We start from the raw sequence: 13496 nt of genomic DNA, 5'->3' as shown, positions 1-13496 counted from the left end.
CATTTAGCCACTTTCTAGCAAGCACCTTTTAAAGACCAAAAAAAGCTTCATGATTCACAAGTAGAGTATTTACTGACATTTTTATGTCGGAGAATGAATTGTGAAAATCTTTTAAGCTTGAGTTAATCACCAATCTAATTTCAAGCATCTGACCAAAAACCCATTCCAAAAAGAAATTGACTTTGAGACAAAGGAACCTAAAGTAAAACTTATTTCCAGGCTTTAGGGCTCTGTCCTACATTACTCCAGTGATATTGACTATCACTGGAGTGTCAGATTTGTCAGATTTGATATGGTCATAACAGCTTCACTGTTTCCCCCCCTCTGGTTAAACTTGGAGGAATGATTCACCCTGTTACTGAGGTGCTGTAAGTATATCCTTCCTTTGAACATGCTCCTGCAAGCACCTGAGTTTATTAAGTTTAGCAGCGTCACCTCTGTACCCTCCCTCTTGTGTCTGACAAACGTCATTACACACCTGTCCATCACTTTCCTTCCTTTTTGATGAAAATTGACATTAAACGTCAATTTTAAGCTTTATGAATAAAACATTGGTCGCCTGCGGTGGTGGATTCTGACAAGAGCTCGCCGGGGTGACCGCGTGTGCATGAGTGTCTCTGTATTTGTGTGAATGGAGAGTTCTAAGCCTTATCACAGTGTGTGGTAATGGCACTCACAGTGGGGAGAGAATTATTCATTATCATAAGGATAAGTTACTCCAAGCTGAAGTCCCCTGCTTGTGTGCTTTACCATGGGGTGAAGAGGAGACGCTCTGTCTCATATCAATGCACAATAGGCAGTATGAAAACCCAGCAGGAAGCAGAGCTGAGGCCTCAGTTTCGCGTAGACATGATATGCGGGGCAGCAGAGCAGAGATATATTTGAATTCATTTACAAGATTTTGTTCCACTTCATTTCAGAGTTTCCTGGCTGCGGTGCCAAGTTGTGACAACTGTTTTGTCATTTGATAATCTGTTTGGTGACTTGGAAAAAAAAAAGAAGCAGATCATGAAGTGTGGGAAAGATAGAAAGCAACAAAGTGAGAGGACAGGAAGGGAATAGAGAGAGGGAGAAAAACGTCACATCCCATCACGTCTGAGCGCTCACATCCATTTTAAGAACTCCCTTGTGTTGTTGCCAGACATGTGAAGATTCTCACTTAAATTATCTCGCCCGCGCTGATTATTTTCCTCCGTTTCTGTCTGTTGCTGACACCTCATGACTCGTACATTTGCAGTGGAGATGAAAAGGTGGGCTAAAAATAAACTCCTCATGGAAGTTCAAGGTCAGAGCCTGCGTGAAAAAAAAGTTCCTCTTTGAAGATCTAAATTTAAAAATTTCTGTTTCCCACGTGCCGCCAGTTTTATGCACATGCAGTGGCATTCCAGATCAAGTTATTAAAGGAAAAGCGACAGTTGGTTTGTAGTTATTTGTGCACTCCTTGTATGCTGCATAATCCGTCTGTGTATCTGTTGCTTGCTTTCTTATCCTTTGTTTTCCCTGGCACCTATCCCACTCTTTTAGCCGTAATCTGCTCCATGCTGTTCACATTTCGCTCCGTCCCAAGCTGATTGAGTCAGTGCTCCAGCTTGCTCTGCCCGTCAGGTGCTGTGCTGTCTATATCAGTGTGGTATTATCACCTTCTTCTTCTTATATCCACTTCCAACATAATTTAAAGCGGGTTACAGGCTTCTCACCTCTGACCACACTTCCTTTCCAGAGATATTGAGGGAAAGAGAAGAAGATGGGAATTGATTAAATTTCAGTTTTCGCCCAAAGCTAAGACCGGTGCAAGCTGTATTCTAATTGGATGGTACAATATATCAGGCTGTCTCTGTCATCCCTCATCTGTCTGAAGAAGAGCACTGTCACGTGTAGCAGAGCGGCCTGTTGATCTTCAGCTGCCTGTCGGGCAGTTGGAAGCTCTGTCTCTCTCACAGCCCGACACCATTCAGCTCCACACTTCCTGTATAGTAACATTGTGTCCTCTCAAGCCTCTGCTTCTTGACCCCCCCCTCTTTCAGCCTCTGCTCCCTTCACCTCCATCTATCCCTCCCTCACCTTTCTCCACCCCTACGAGGGAGATGTGAAACATCACCTTCATCCATCATGTGTATACACACACACCTTACACGTTCTAAAAATAAACCCCTATTAGTAGCAGTCTGGGAGTTGGGAGGTGGAGGGGGGCAAACCAAAGGTGTGACTGGTGGAGAGAGGAGGAGAGAGAAATTCAATGTGCAGAGAAGAAGAAGAAGAAGAAGAAGAAGAAGAAGAAGAAGAAGAAGAAGAAGAAGAAGAAGAAGAAGAAGAAACTGAAGGAAGAGGTTTTATCCTTACTTGGTTTTTCTTTTGATCATTAGATTATGACAAAAAAGGATTGATAAATTCACCCAGACATCACCCAACTCCATCCACAGCCAGTAACTCCAATTTAGGTAAAAACATTTTGGAATTTTTCCACCACCTTCATTTGACTCCCAAATGAAAGCTGAAAGAAAACAAAGAATTTTAGCCAACGGTGCAGTACAGTAGGGATGATGTCACTAAAACAGGCCCCAGCAATAGAAGAAGAAAATAAGAGGCCAAAAATATATTCACTTAGAGAGGATGTCACTGATTGGCCTCCTAGTTGTGATTATTTTATTCAACCTTTATTTAAGTGACATCTCATCACTCAGTCACTTTTTTTAAAGAAGCAATAGAGAGAAGACAAAGAACAAATTCATAAAATATCACAAACATTCATCAACATTCAAAACGTATACAGCCAGATGTCCCTGCCTCTTAGGTTGCAATTAGAAAAACTCATTTTTAAAAACCTCTGTGTAAACATTCACCTGTGGCCACTTCATAGAGGACAGGCTTAGTCAGTGTTAAATGTGTGACATCATAATCCTCTATTCTGTTTACCTTGTATATCTCCCCAACATGCTGTAGAGCATCAATAGGCTGTTTGAGGTGTCACTGTGCCAGTGGCTCCATGTTGTAGTGAAGCTGTGACTGTTTTCATCTCTCTGTCTCTGTTCTCTGAGACACGTGTGTTGTGAGGTTAAGGCCTCTTTTTGTTTGGATATCGGAGGTTTCTCTCTTTCTTCTGGCTCAATTATAGAAAGAAAAGGCCAGGATGTCCTATTTGATTACAGTTGTTTAGATATCAGAGAGTGGACGATACATTTGAGCAGTTTCGCCATAGTTGAGGTGTTTTTTTAGGTTTTGTGAGAAGGTTCTTTTGCTTGTTATGACGCAGAGAACAAAGTGTGGATGTAGAACATGTTGTGTTTTTTCTTTTCATTTATTTTTTGTTCTTGTGTGTGCAGAAACAAATGCAAAGACACTGACCATAACCCTTGAAAGTATATTAGTCTGACTTGAGCTGCCTCTCCATCGAGGTCCAGTCGGTACAGTACCCTTTGAACCATAGGCAATCTGTGGTAACTGTACCTAAATGCCAGATTTGCTTTGTGTTTAACTGAGGACGGTAGTCTTAAATATAGACGGCCTTGTTACCGGCCTGCTTTGGGGGTCACCCCCTTTCACTTTTCTTGACTTTGGTTGTTCTGACTGCAGTGTTTTATATCCACCTTTTAGTATCGATCAATGTGCAAGGAACCGAAACATAAGGGTAACGAAAAAAGTGGATGGCACAGAATGGCCCTTTGTACCATCCACAACTTTTGACAATGGAAATGAAAAAATAACTGTTACAATGTGCAACATACTGAACTGAACAAGGCTGCTTGGTGAAAATCTGGCTTTGGTCTACAAACGATCTGATTGTCTCTTTTTCTCTCGGTGTCTCTGTCCATGGTGCTGAAATACAGCTTCAATCACACGGCCCATATTGTCCTCCATACTGTATGTTCCTCTTAACCTTCAGCTTATCTCTCTTAACGGGGACGTTCCATACTGTATATTAAACTGTTACATTGTGTTGCTGTGATTAGAATTTTTTTCCCGCTTCTTATACTAAATTTGCTGTATACGCAGTTTTTGTAGTTAATAGGCTGTGACATCCATTCCTATACCAAATTATCCATTATAATTTATATCAAGCTCACAGGGGCACTACAGTAACAAGAATGCATTAACACACAGGATGTGCTATAATAAAAGTAAAATACATAAATGAAGTTAATGTACTGTGCAATATGTAAATGTGGCAAAAATGATAATAGTGCTCCAGCTGCATATGTTGTCCTCACATGGCATATAGGTATACATAGATTCATGCTCGACACTATCTCAAAGAGCACACACACACACGCACATGTACATGCACACGCACGCAGATATTGACGCAACCAGACCCAGTTGGCATTTCCCCCCCCGAAAGACATTTAAAAAACGTCTATGGCCAGCAGTGAATGATGTTCAAAATTGGCTCAGAAAGTTTTTTCCCACTATTGAAGACGATGATTAAACATTCACAATTAGACCATATTTCAGAGGATTTGCAATACAGGCATTCAAATGACAAGTTTGGATGTGGTTTCTTAGTCAGGCCTCAAAGTGATGATAAGACTGGAAGAGTCGGGGATTGAAACATCAACGTCTTGATTGATGGATCTACCTGCTCCACTGCAACTGCCACACGTATAGTAACGGTGTGAAACCTTGTCTCAAAAGTTCAGACTAAATATCACCCGGTTTCCAACGACAAATCGACTTTGAAACCTGATCGGTGCTGTGAGGACCCACACTTACTGTACATACATACATCGAGAAACCACCCACACACACATACACAAACATGTACTCACACATGCACTCATACATACAAGACTTATAGCCCTGATTTGAAATTCAGAACGTCTAATTTACACCTTAATGACTTGTCCTCAATTTTTCAGTTTTGGGTAGAAATTTTTAGTAGTATTTTGATAAATAATTAATTTTCTAATCAGCTCTTTCCAGCCAGCCCCTCAGTCATTAAAGGCTAACTAACTCGATGGAAGTGTATTTTCCATCCTGCGTTGACAAGTTCCCCTGGCAGGCGGATAAATTTACTGCTAACTTTAGCTATCAGAGCAGTGAATAAATCTAAGCTATCTATAGCTATTAAAATGCCTCGGGGATCAGTTACAGTCCTGCTGCTGTATGGCTGTATATGAGCTTGATGTGTACGCCTGAATCTTTACTTACAATGCAAAGTTCATCCTTGAGGGTGTATGTGTGTTTGTATTTGCAGCTTTACACTAGAAACAAAAAGAGCACCTTCTAGGTAGTGCTCGTATTATTACAGAATTGTGTAAGCCTTGATTAACTGTCTCACTCATTTTTTCTACATACACACTCATAATGTAATAAAACCATGATCATGCTATTCATTAAGGGCAAGATTTAATTTATGTTTCCTAATTAAATAAAAGTATGTTTACATAATGTTTCCATTCAGCTAATTTTCCTCTGCCATAGAAAAGGGGTCATGACTCTGATCAGTGTAATAAAATAAATACTGATGACAAACAGTGTGAGAGTGATAGTGGTGGTGGTAGTGTGATAATGTTCTAAAAATAGTCAAGAAACAAGCCAGAATAATAACTTATCTGTCACGGTGGTGGGTGAGTATGAGGCAGCAGGGGAAGGACCCAAATGCAGATGAAGCGGGCAGACAGGATTAGTGATTTATTGCCAAAGTGAAGGTAGAGGCTTACAGGCAGGTACAGAAAGGGAGGCAGGTGCAGGTACAAGTTGGCAGACAGGTAGTCACAGGGTCTGAGTAGGGGTCAGGTTCAGTTGTGGTTGCTCGCAAGTGGAAAAAAAAACAAAAAACAGAGGGATAGTTCGAGGGCATCTGGTGGATGGATGGAAAATGGCGATCATTGGACCCATGGAAAAAAAAGCAATGTGGCTGGAGAGGAGGGACAGAGAGACAGACTGTGACATTATCTATTTCTGAACCCAGTGCAGCACTGTTTCTGTTGGCCGGTCTGTGTGAACTCTGACCTGCAAATCTGCCAGAGCCGGCTGGAGACCACAGTAAAACAGGAAACACAGGCTTGAATTTGTTAATCTCTAGGGCTTCAACAGAGGTGAACGGGAGACATAAAGGAAAAGAGAGAACACTGGGGTTATTTGAGTGAGCATGCAGAGGCAGCTTTGTTGCTGTTAAAAATAGTAGGCATATTGATGATTTGTCTGTTAATCAAGTGATTGTTTGGTCTAATGTAAACATCAGAACATACTTAAAATATCCATCACAACTCCCAAAAGCCTGACATAACATCTTTAATGTCCAGTGTGTAGGATTTAGTATCATCTAGCGGTGCACATGGTGGATTTAAAGGGCTCATTCAAAGGTAAAAAATACAATGACTTTTAATTTCAGGTTATTGTACACCAGGGGGCGCCTGGTCACCCGCAGTGAGCATATAAGTCGTCCGTAGGGCATCTTAAACCTCCTAAACTGTCTCCTAATACATGTAACCTATTAAATGCATAGCAGTGTTTCCCACACATATGCTTTACTTGACCCAAGTGTGCGACCCATTTTAGCATTTTAAACTTCATTATTATTATAAGCTTCATACTTTTTTTAATCCGTCCACCATATTACCATATTACTCCATATTACGCTCTCTCTTTGAGATGCTCTCAGTCTGATAAAAGTTGGTGAGCCTTGAATTATTAATGTTATACTTCATTTCTGCTCCTAAATCTGCCTAAAGCTGAAGCTATTCTCAACCATTGTTGTATTAGAACAACAACATAATTAATGTTAAGTCATTTAATGGACCCCTGATAAATAAGCTTAATGGAGAGTAGAAAAAGACAAAACAGGCAAAGCACCAAAAAGTGGTTGCCAATGATCCAAATAACACAAATGATAAGCTATTTTGTCCTCTTGTTTTCTCACCACACTCCAATCCACCTGAAAGCTGACCCACATTTCCAGGCATCTCTGCCTGTTAACATTGTAGACTCATTTAAAGGAAAGTTTAATTAGATTCATTCCATCCTTCTCCAGCCCACTCCTTTATTTCCATCCCTCTGTCTTCCTCTCTGTGTCACACTCTTTGTAATGGACAGCAGTGGATAGGAACAAAGAGAGGATGCACATTGGGCCAATCCACATGGGAGGCCGGTGGTCAGAGTCACTAAAAGTCTGCTGGTCCCCAACTGGGCCAGAGCTGTCTGTTCCACTCAGCCATCCAGGCATGAGGACACTAGACCTCGGACAGGGACGACCTTGAGAGACAGTGCCGCTGACCTCATGACAGAGTGAGCTGCAGAGAGAGTGAGAAGAGGGTGGGAGAGAGGAAATGAAGGGGAAGTAGAGTGATAGAAGTGGAGCTGGATGGAGGTGAGTACTGTGGATAAGACTGTGTGAGACATAAAGACAGGAAGTAAAGTAAAGTTAAAGGAGACCTGTTGTGCTTTGTCCTTTCCTTCAGTTTTTATAGGTTCTTGTGCATGTAAAAGACGGTCAATGACTGCACCAACAGATCCTCTCTCCCACAGAAAACACTGCTCCTGAAACGCCTCGTTAGTAGTCCTGCCTTTAATTCTGTGACTTTGTGACATCAGTCATACATTTGCATAATTTATGAACTAATGGCTAGTTCAGAAGATAAAACTTAATTTAGCACAGCTGCTCTGTTGTAGTTAGTAGTGCTGGCTCAGGCATGGGTGAGCTGACCAATTAGAGCAAACTGGGGTGGGGGGCGGTTGTTGCAGGACTGTTTCTCACACTATCAAATGTATATAATTCAGATAGAGGGGATTTTAAAGGGTGTATTGTGATGACGATCTTCATGATTATGGTGTTATAAAACTGCAATTCATCCAAACAAGACTCTGCCCTGACATTTCAGGGATAAATAAAGGTACAAAATAAAATTAAAAACAATAAATTTACTAAATAACCAAATAAATGATAAATATATCTCACCCTGCTGAGAGACTTCATCACTGTCGCTCTTGACAGCAACAACGCTCAGCATCTCTCTATTACTGTAAATGTGTCAACTGCTTGTCAATTTGTGGAGTGGCACTCATCTGTCATCTTTTTGCTCTGCATCAACTTGACGTCTGTCAGTCAGTATGTGTGCTCTAGTGTCAAGTGCTGATGCGTGTGCGTTTGTGTGTGTGTGTGTGTGTGTGTGTGTGTGTGTGTGTGTGTGTGTGTGAGTGAGTGTGTATAACTGGGCCTCTGGGTGGTTGTCACAGTTGTGAGTGATATGTCTCATAGTTTGGGGAACAGAGAGTTCATCATTCAAAGCAGACAAGATTGAGGTGCCCTCAAAGACTTTGTACACCACACACACACACACACACACACACACACACACACACACACTGATTATAACCGGTTATTGCCGGAGACATATAAAGGTTATTTGATGTGTTGTTTTATATCCGAATGAAAGCAGCACAACACCTTTCTCTCTTCTAATCAAAAGTTGTCTTTGTAATGATTTAACTTTTTTAAAGAGGAAATTATTATTCAAATTCTCTTTCTTGTAATGAATAAAAATCAAATGTTTAAAAATCTACAAAGATTTTACTCTTTACATGTTTGTGGTTTTATTATGAAGGAACAACTTCACTGTAGTGGATAAAAGTTAATTATTTGCTTTGTAGATGTGAAACAACAAGAGGGCACAGAGAGGGCAACATGGAACAGTGATCAACTTCTTAACTACATGAAGGACGAGCAACATGTCTGAGCACAATCATCAAACAGTGTAAACCTATAACTATTAGTTTGTCTGAGCAGATGATATGTTACTCGTCTTCTTCATCCTGAGTTTCTCCCAGTTATTGATCGTCTTCCCCACACAAGTCTTCATGTCCTTGGTGAAAGTCAAACATATTCAAATCATATGGAAAAACAGAATATCCACTTCATGGGTGATCTATCATGTTCTGGTTTCATGTCTTATTAATACTGTGATGTCCTTGAAAGGCTGTGTGTTCAGAGCATACTTTATGTGCCCAGAGCGCAATGTACTACATGTATAAGTGTGCAGCTACATCCTCCTTTTATTAATCGCACCAGCTCCACCATCCTGTTGTCATCCTCATCATCATCACCACAGTTAGCTCTTCCACCAGGTAGTCGCCTCGATGTCGCTTCACACCCTCCTGCTGCCTTCCCGCCGCTTTGTCAGCTTGTCTGTCTCTGAGTCTCCATGATGTCAGTCTGACTCCATCCAAGCCTTTTGTGTGTGTGTGTGTGTGTGTGTGTGTGCGTGTGTGCGTGTGTGTGTGTGTGTGTGTGTGTGTGTGTGTGGGGATGCATGTAGGTACACCAACACACACTCACGCACACATATGGGTATGTGTGATCTCATCAGTTACCACCTCCGGTTCTTCAAATCTGATTCCTCTCAGAGCTATTTATAGCTGTGGAGGTCCACTCCACACTGTGTGACACGTCATGACCTGTGTTCCTGCTGCCTTTGTGAAAAAGGAGCATGTGACACTTTGAAGTGATTTCATCAGGTGTGTGTTTTTGTGCCTGTGTCTGTCTGTGTTCTCTTTATAGTGGTTTTCCAGGAATCTAGCACTTTCTTCCTCACCGTGCTTCGAGGGTCTTTAGCTGAGGTGAACTCGTTCTGTGTTAACTCTGCCTCAATGCGATACACACAAAGAGCATGTGAGCATATGAGAACACCTCTCACATAAACACACGCATTCAAATGTGACCAGGTGTGCACGACGAAGAGGCTCAACTGATAAGTGACATGGCTGTATAGACTGAGGGTCGGTCCAGTCGCTGAAAAAGAAAATTTTCAAGCTTTCCTTGATGATTCCTCAATATGCATGTGAGTTTATAGCTATGCAGCAAGCTGAACTCTGAAGGTTGAAGATTGGGGTTAGCCAATTTTATAAATAAAATAAAACACAAAGAAAATCAATCATGTTCCGATTACAGTTAGAGTTAGGGCAAAGTGAAAATTTTTTTAAATAAATGAAGTAGATTCTCACAAGACCTACTGTCAAATGAGTTATATTCTCCCTCATGCCAGGCGCAAATAAAGTGTGAAATTAATGAATATAACACCATTTATTCCCCACTGGAAGTACATCACAGTAATTAGTTTTAGTCTGAAAGGTAAATGTTAAAAAGGATTGACAGGCTGACTGTAAATTAAGTTGAGAGTCATTCCTGCCTCATTCAGACTGGATCAGGTGCATCAAAAGCAACCTGACGTCATCACCTAAATCATTTAAATGAAATTCAGAAAGTGACACTAGTTAATCTGTTACTACAGTACTTATAATTGAAGTATTTCATGTTTTCTTATAAGTGCTGGTCGACATGACATGTTCAGTGTCAGGTAGAAACATACTGTAATAAAGTGGGATGTACACTTCATTTTGCATTCTTACAGAAAAGATTTCCCTATTTTTGTCAGCAGGTATGATGACAGTGTTTCATAAGTGTGAAATCTCAATTTACTCCTCACTAATGAGTATTGAGTGTCTATAACTGTATACAGGAAGCAACAAAGGAGCAACTGCAGGAGTGATTTTGGGCCCCCTGTTGTTTTATTTTCTGAAGTTTTGAGACATTTGTTGCTAAAAAATGTGTGCCTTCACTTCCAATTACAGTGGATGCAAAATGTAATTTAGTTTTTTAGTGGTAACAGCATTTTTTAAAAGCTTTTAAAAATTCAACATCTTGCAGCATTAGTGTCCTTGTTAGTCTGGATAATCCGCAGAGCTCTCCGTCAACAGATTTTTAAAGCAGCTACAGTATTTATTCAGCTGAAAGCGGCTCCAATGGAAAGTGTTTACAACCAGGGCTTTGGATTTTTCAAAGGGGACGGAGACATTGTTTATAGAAAGTCTGCCGTGAGAAATGTTTAAATGTCATTTTTCAGTGCTTTGATCATTTCAGCGCTTTGCATTTCTGCATAGATGCTACTACATGAAAATAATGTAATCTGGATGAATCAAGCCTTTAAGCCTGGAGAAAGTAGCACACAGCTTCACAGTTTAATTTGCTAGAGAAAGGCACAGTAAAGAATGGAGAGGACAGATGATACAGTAGGTCACATGACTGGACAAACACTGAGGTCAATGGTGAGCAGTATACATAATGAGGAAACGAGAAGACAATCCCTGCTCATGATTATGGCCGATCATATTCCTGCAGCGGGGATTGATTTATCCAGCCTAGGAACAGAAATCTCCTCAGACAAACGTAGTACAGTTTATTTACTGCAAAGATGGGAGAGAGGCGGGAAAGTCTTGGATGCAATTATCCTCTGGGAGGCATAACGCTTCTATAAAGTAACATCACTCTGCATGCATGCGTGTATTCCTTCCTATGTGTGTTTGTGAGCCTTCTGTGCAGAATACTAATGGGCGCTATAGCCAGCATGGCCACGATAATGAAGTTTGTCATGTCCACCAGGTCTGGTAATATCACAGAGATGGCAGCACAGAAACTTAAACGTGTGTGGTGAAGTGCACACTGTAGTGTTACAGTGTGTGTTTGAATATGTGTTACAGTGTGCGTTATATGTATGCTGGATCAATACGTTCACCGGCCGGAGTATAATAGATGAAATGGGAATGACTGTCTGTGTCGTTTTTACCGATACTTGGAGCTGAGTGAAAATAGATGAGGAAGGTGTGTGTGTGCGACTTTGTGCGCACCCCGACCTGGGGAATTGATGCTGTGTGTCGTGTCCATGACGACAGCCTTTCTCTCTCCCCCTCTGTCAGTCTATTTCTCCCTCGCTCGCTCGCTCCCTTTGGTGACAGTTGACAGGTTTAACACAATAGAGCATTTGACTCTGCCTGGGTGTCAGACATAATCACAGCTTCCTCTCCTCTCCTCTCCTCTCCTCTCCTCTCCTCTCCTCTCCTCTCCTCTCCTCTCCTCTCCTCTCCTCTCCTCTCCTCTCCTCTCCTCTCCTAATTAAAAATTAATTATCCATTTTAATAGCATCTCCATTCTCTCTGTACCGCTCACAGTTATCTACATTATATCTCGTTCTCTAATCTAAACAACTGGTTGCACATATTGACTGCCTGTGTGCGACTGTGTGCTTAAATGCATTTTTGTGCGCATTCATCAATAGTGTGCCATACACCCTCTGTGACTTTGCAGGCTTTTGTGTGTGCAGCACAGGAACATTTGTCCTTTGTTATAGGTTGGATCATTTTTGTGCCTTCGGATTAGCTGCTGAATCAGCGTACCGGAAGCGCCACGTGCTTGTTGTCATTGTCCTGTTGTCCTGTCGTCCACAGAGACGGGTGGCGGATGAGCCTAACAACAGTATTTGTCCTTAGAGAGGTATGTCACCGCTGGAAAGATGGCCCTTGCATAAAACTGGGCTGTCTCAGTACAGAGATGCAAATATATTTTTTGAAATTGGTGCTGTGGTATTCCCTTTTGCTCAAAAAGTGAAAAAACCTTCAACAACCGGACCAAAAAAACACTCCCGCTGATAGGTGATGCACTGCGAGTTGGGCGCGGTCTCTGTTTTGGCTTGTCATCTGTTTTTGAAACAGGAAAGAGTAAGGCGGCCAGCTGGTAGCAAATAATATATTACAGCTAAACAGTACACTCAAATATCTCCTTAAAACATTTTATGTGAGAGAAAGACAATAAACAGGAACAGGGTCAGTATTTTATCCGCCCGCCTAGTTTTACAGTGTGATTGGAGTTTTTTCAGCTTCCATTTTCCCCAATACAGAAACCATATTGTGGCCAATTCTGATTCACAAACCTTCTCTATTGCAGCAAAAGAGTATGCTAAAATATGTCTCTGAAAACATTTTAGGAGTAGTAGGCAAAGTGTACCAACAATATCTTGGTTTGTATTTTTACAGCACTGCCTGGTTTTGACAGTTTGAGTTTGCTGAGACACTCTTAACTCAAGAGAGACTCTTGTTCCGACTATGCTTGTTGTGTCCATGGATGCAGGCATACAAAAATGTGGCCTTTTGTCATTTGAAGGATTTTTGCCAGCAAATGAGTGCAGGGGCAGCAGGAGAGAAGTTTATCATTGCTCATTTGCATAAACTACTAACACTCTAGTCAGTGTTTCCCACACATATATTTTACTTGGGCAGGCCGCCCAGCCCATTTTAGCATTTTACACATATTTTTTTTGTATCCGTCTAAGAGAACAACACCATCCGCGATCGATACCAGTGGGCAGTCTGCCCTCACTCTTGCCCTCCTGTCTACTGTCAGTCACACATGCTTTGCAGAGAGAGAGACGTGAGGCAAGCCAGTGTGCCTGCATTAAGGTCAACGATTAAAGCAACACTATGTAATGTAGGCAAACTTTTAAAATCCACGTGATAGTAAAATCAAATGAGCTTTGATAAAAAAAAAAGATAATATATGAGAAAAGACTAATAAAAGCTGCTAAAAACAATCCAGGTTAAAGAGATAAGAGCAACAAGATGCTGTGGCAGTTTGACAGAGTGATACAAAGCTTGTTTTAATAGACGTCTAACTGGACCGAGTCAGTCAGAATGATCAATGATGAATTGGTGGTCAGTTTCCTAGAAGATGTTTC

At 41.2% G+C, this 13496-nt stretch overlaps 1 protein-coding gene across 6 annotated transcripts in view; it reads left to right on the top strand.

Annotated features, from left to right (window-relative positions):
• The window catches only part of LOC141009439 (A-type potassium channel modulatory protein KCNIP2), a 102904-nt gene that overhangs the window by 56142 nt on the left and 33266 nt on the right, over positions 1–13496 (top strand). The window contains exon 2 of one of the 6 annotated variants that reach the window (XM_073482067.1): positions 3271–3275. The exons of the other annotated variants lie outside the window; for them this stretch is intronic. Coding sequence (XP_073338168.1) covers positions 3271–3275 — 5 coding nt within the window. The remainder of the gene's footprint in view (positions 1–3270; positions 3276–13496) is intronic. 6 annotated transcript variants of the gene reach the window in all.

Source organism: Pagrus major, chromosome 15 (genome assembly GCF_040436345.1).
Source record: "Pagrus major chromosome 15, Pma_NU_1.0".
Lineage (NCBI taxonomy): Eukaryota > Metazoa > Chordata > Actinopteri > Spariformes > Sparidae > Pagrus > Pagrus major.
Note: the sequence above shows the minus strand (reverse complement) of the source record. Positions and strands in the feature narration are given on the sequence as shown.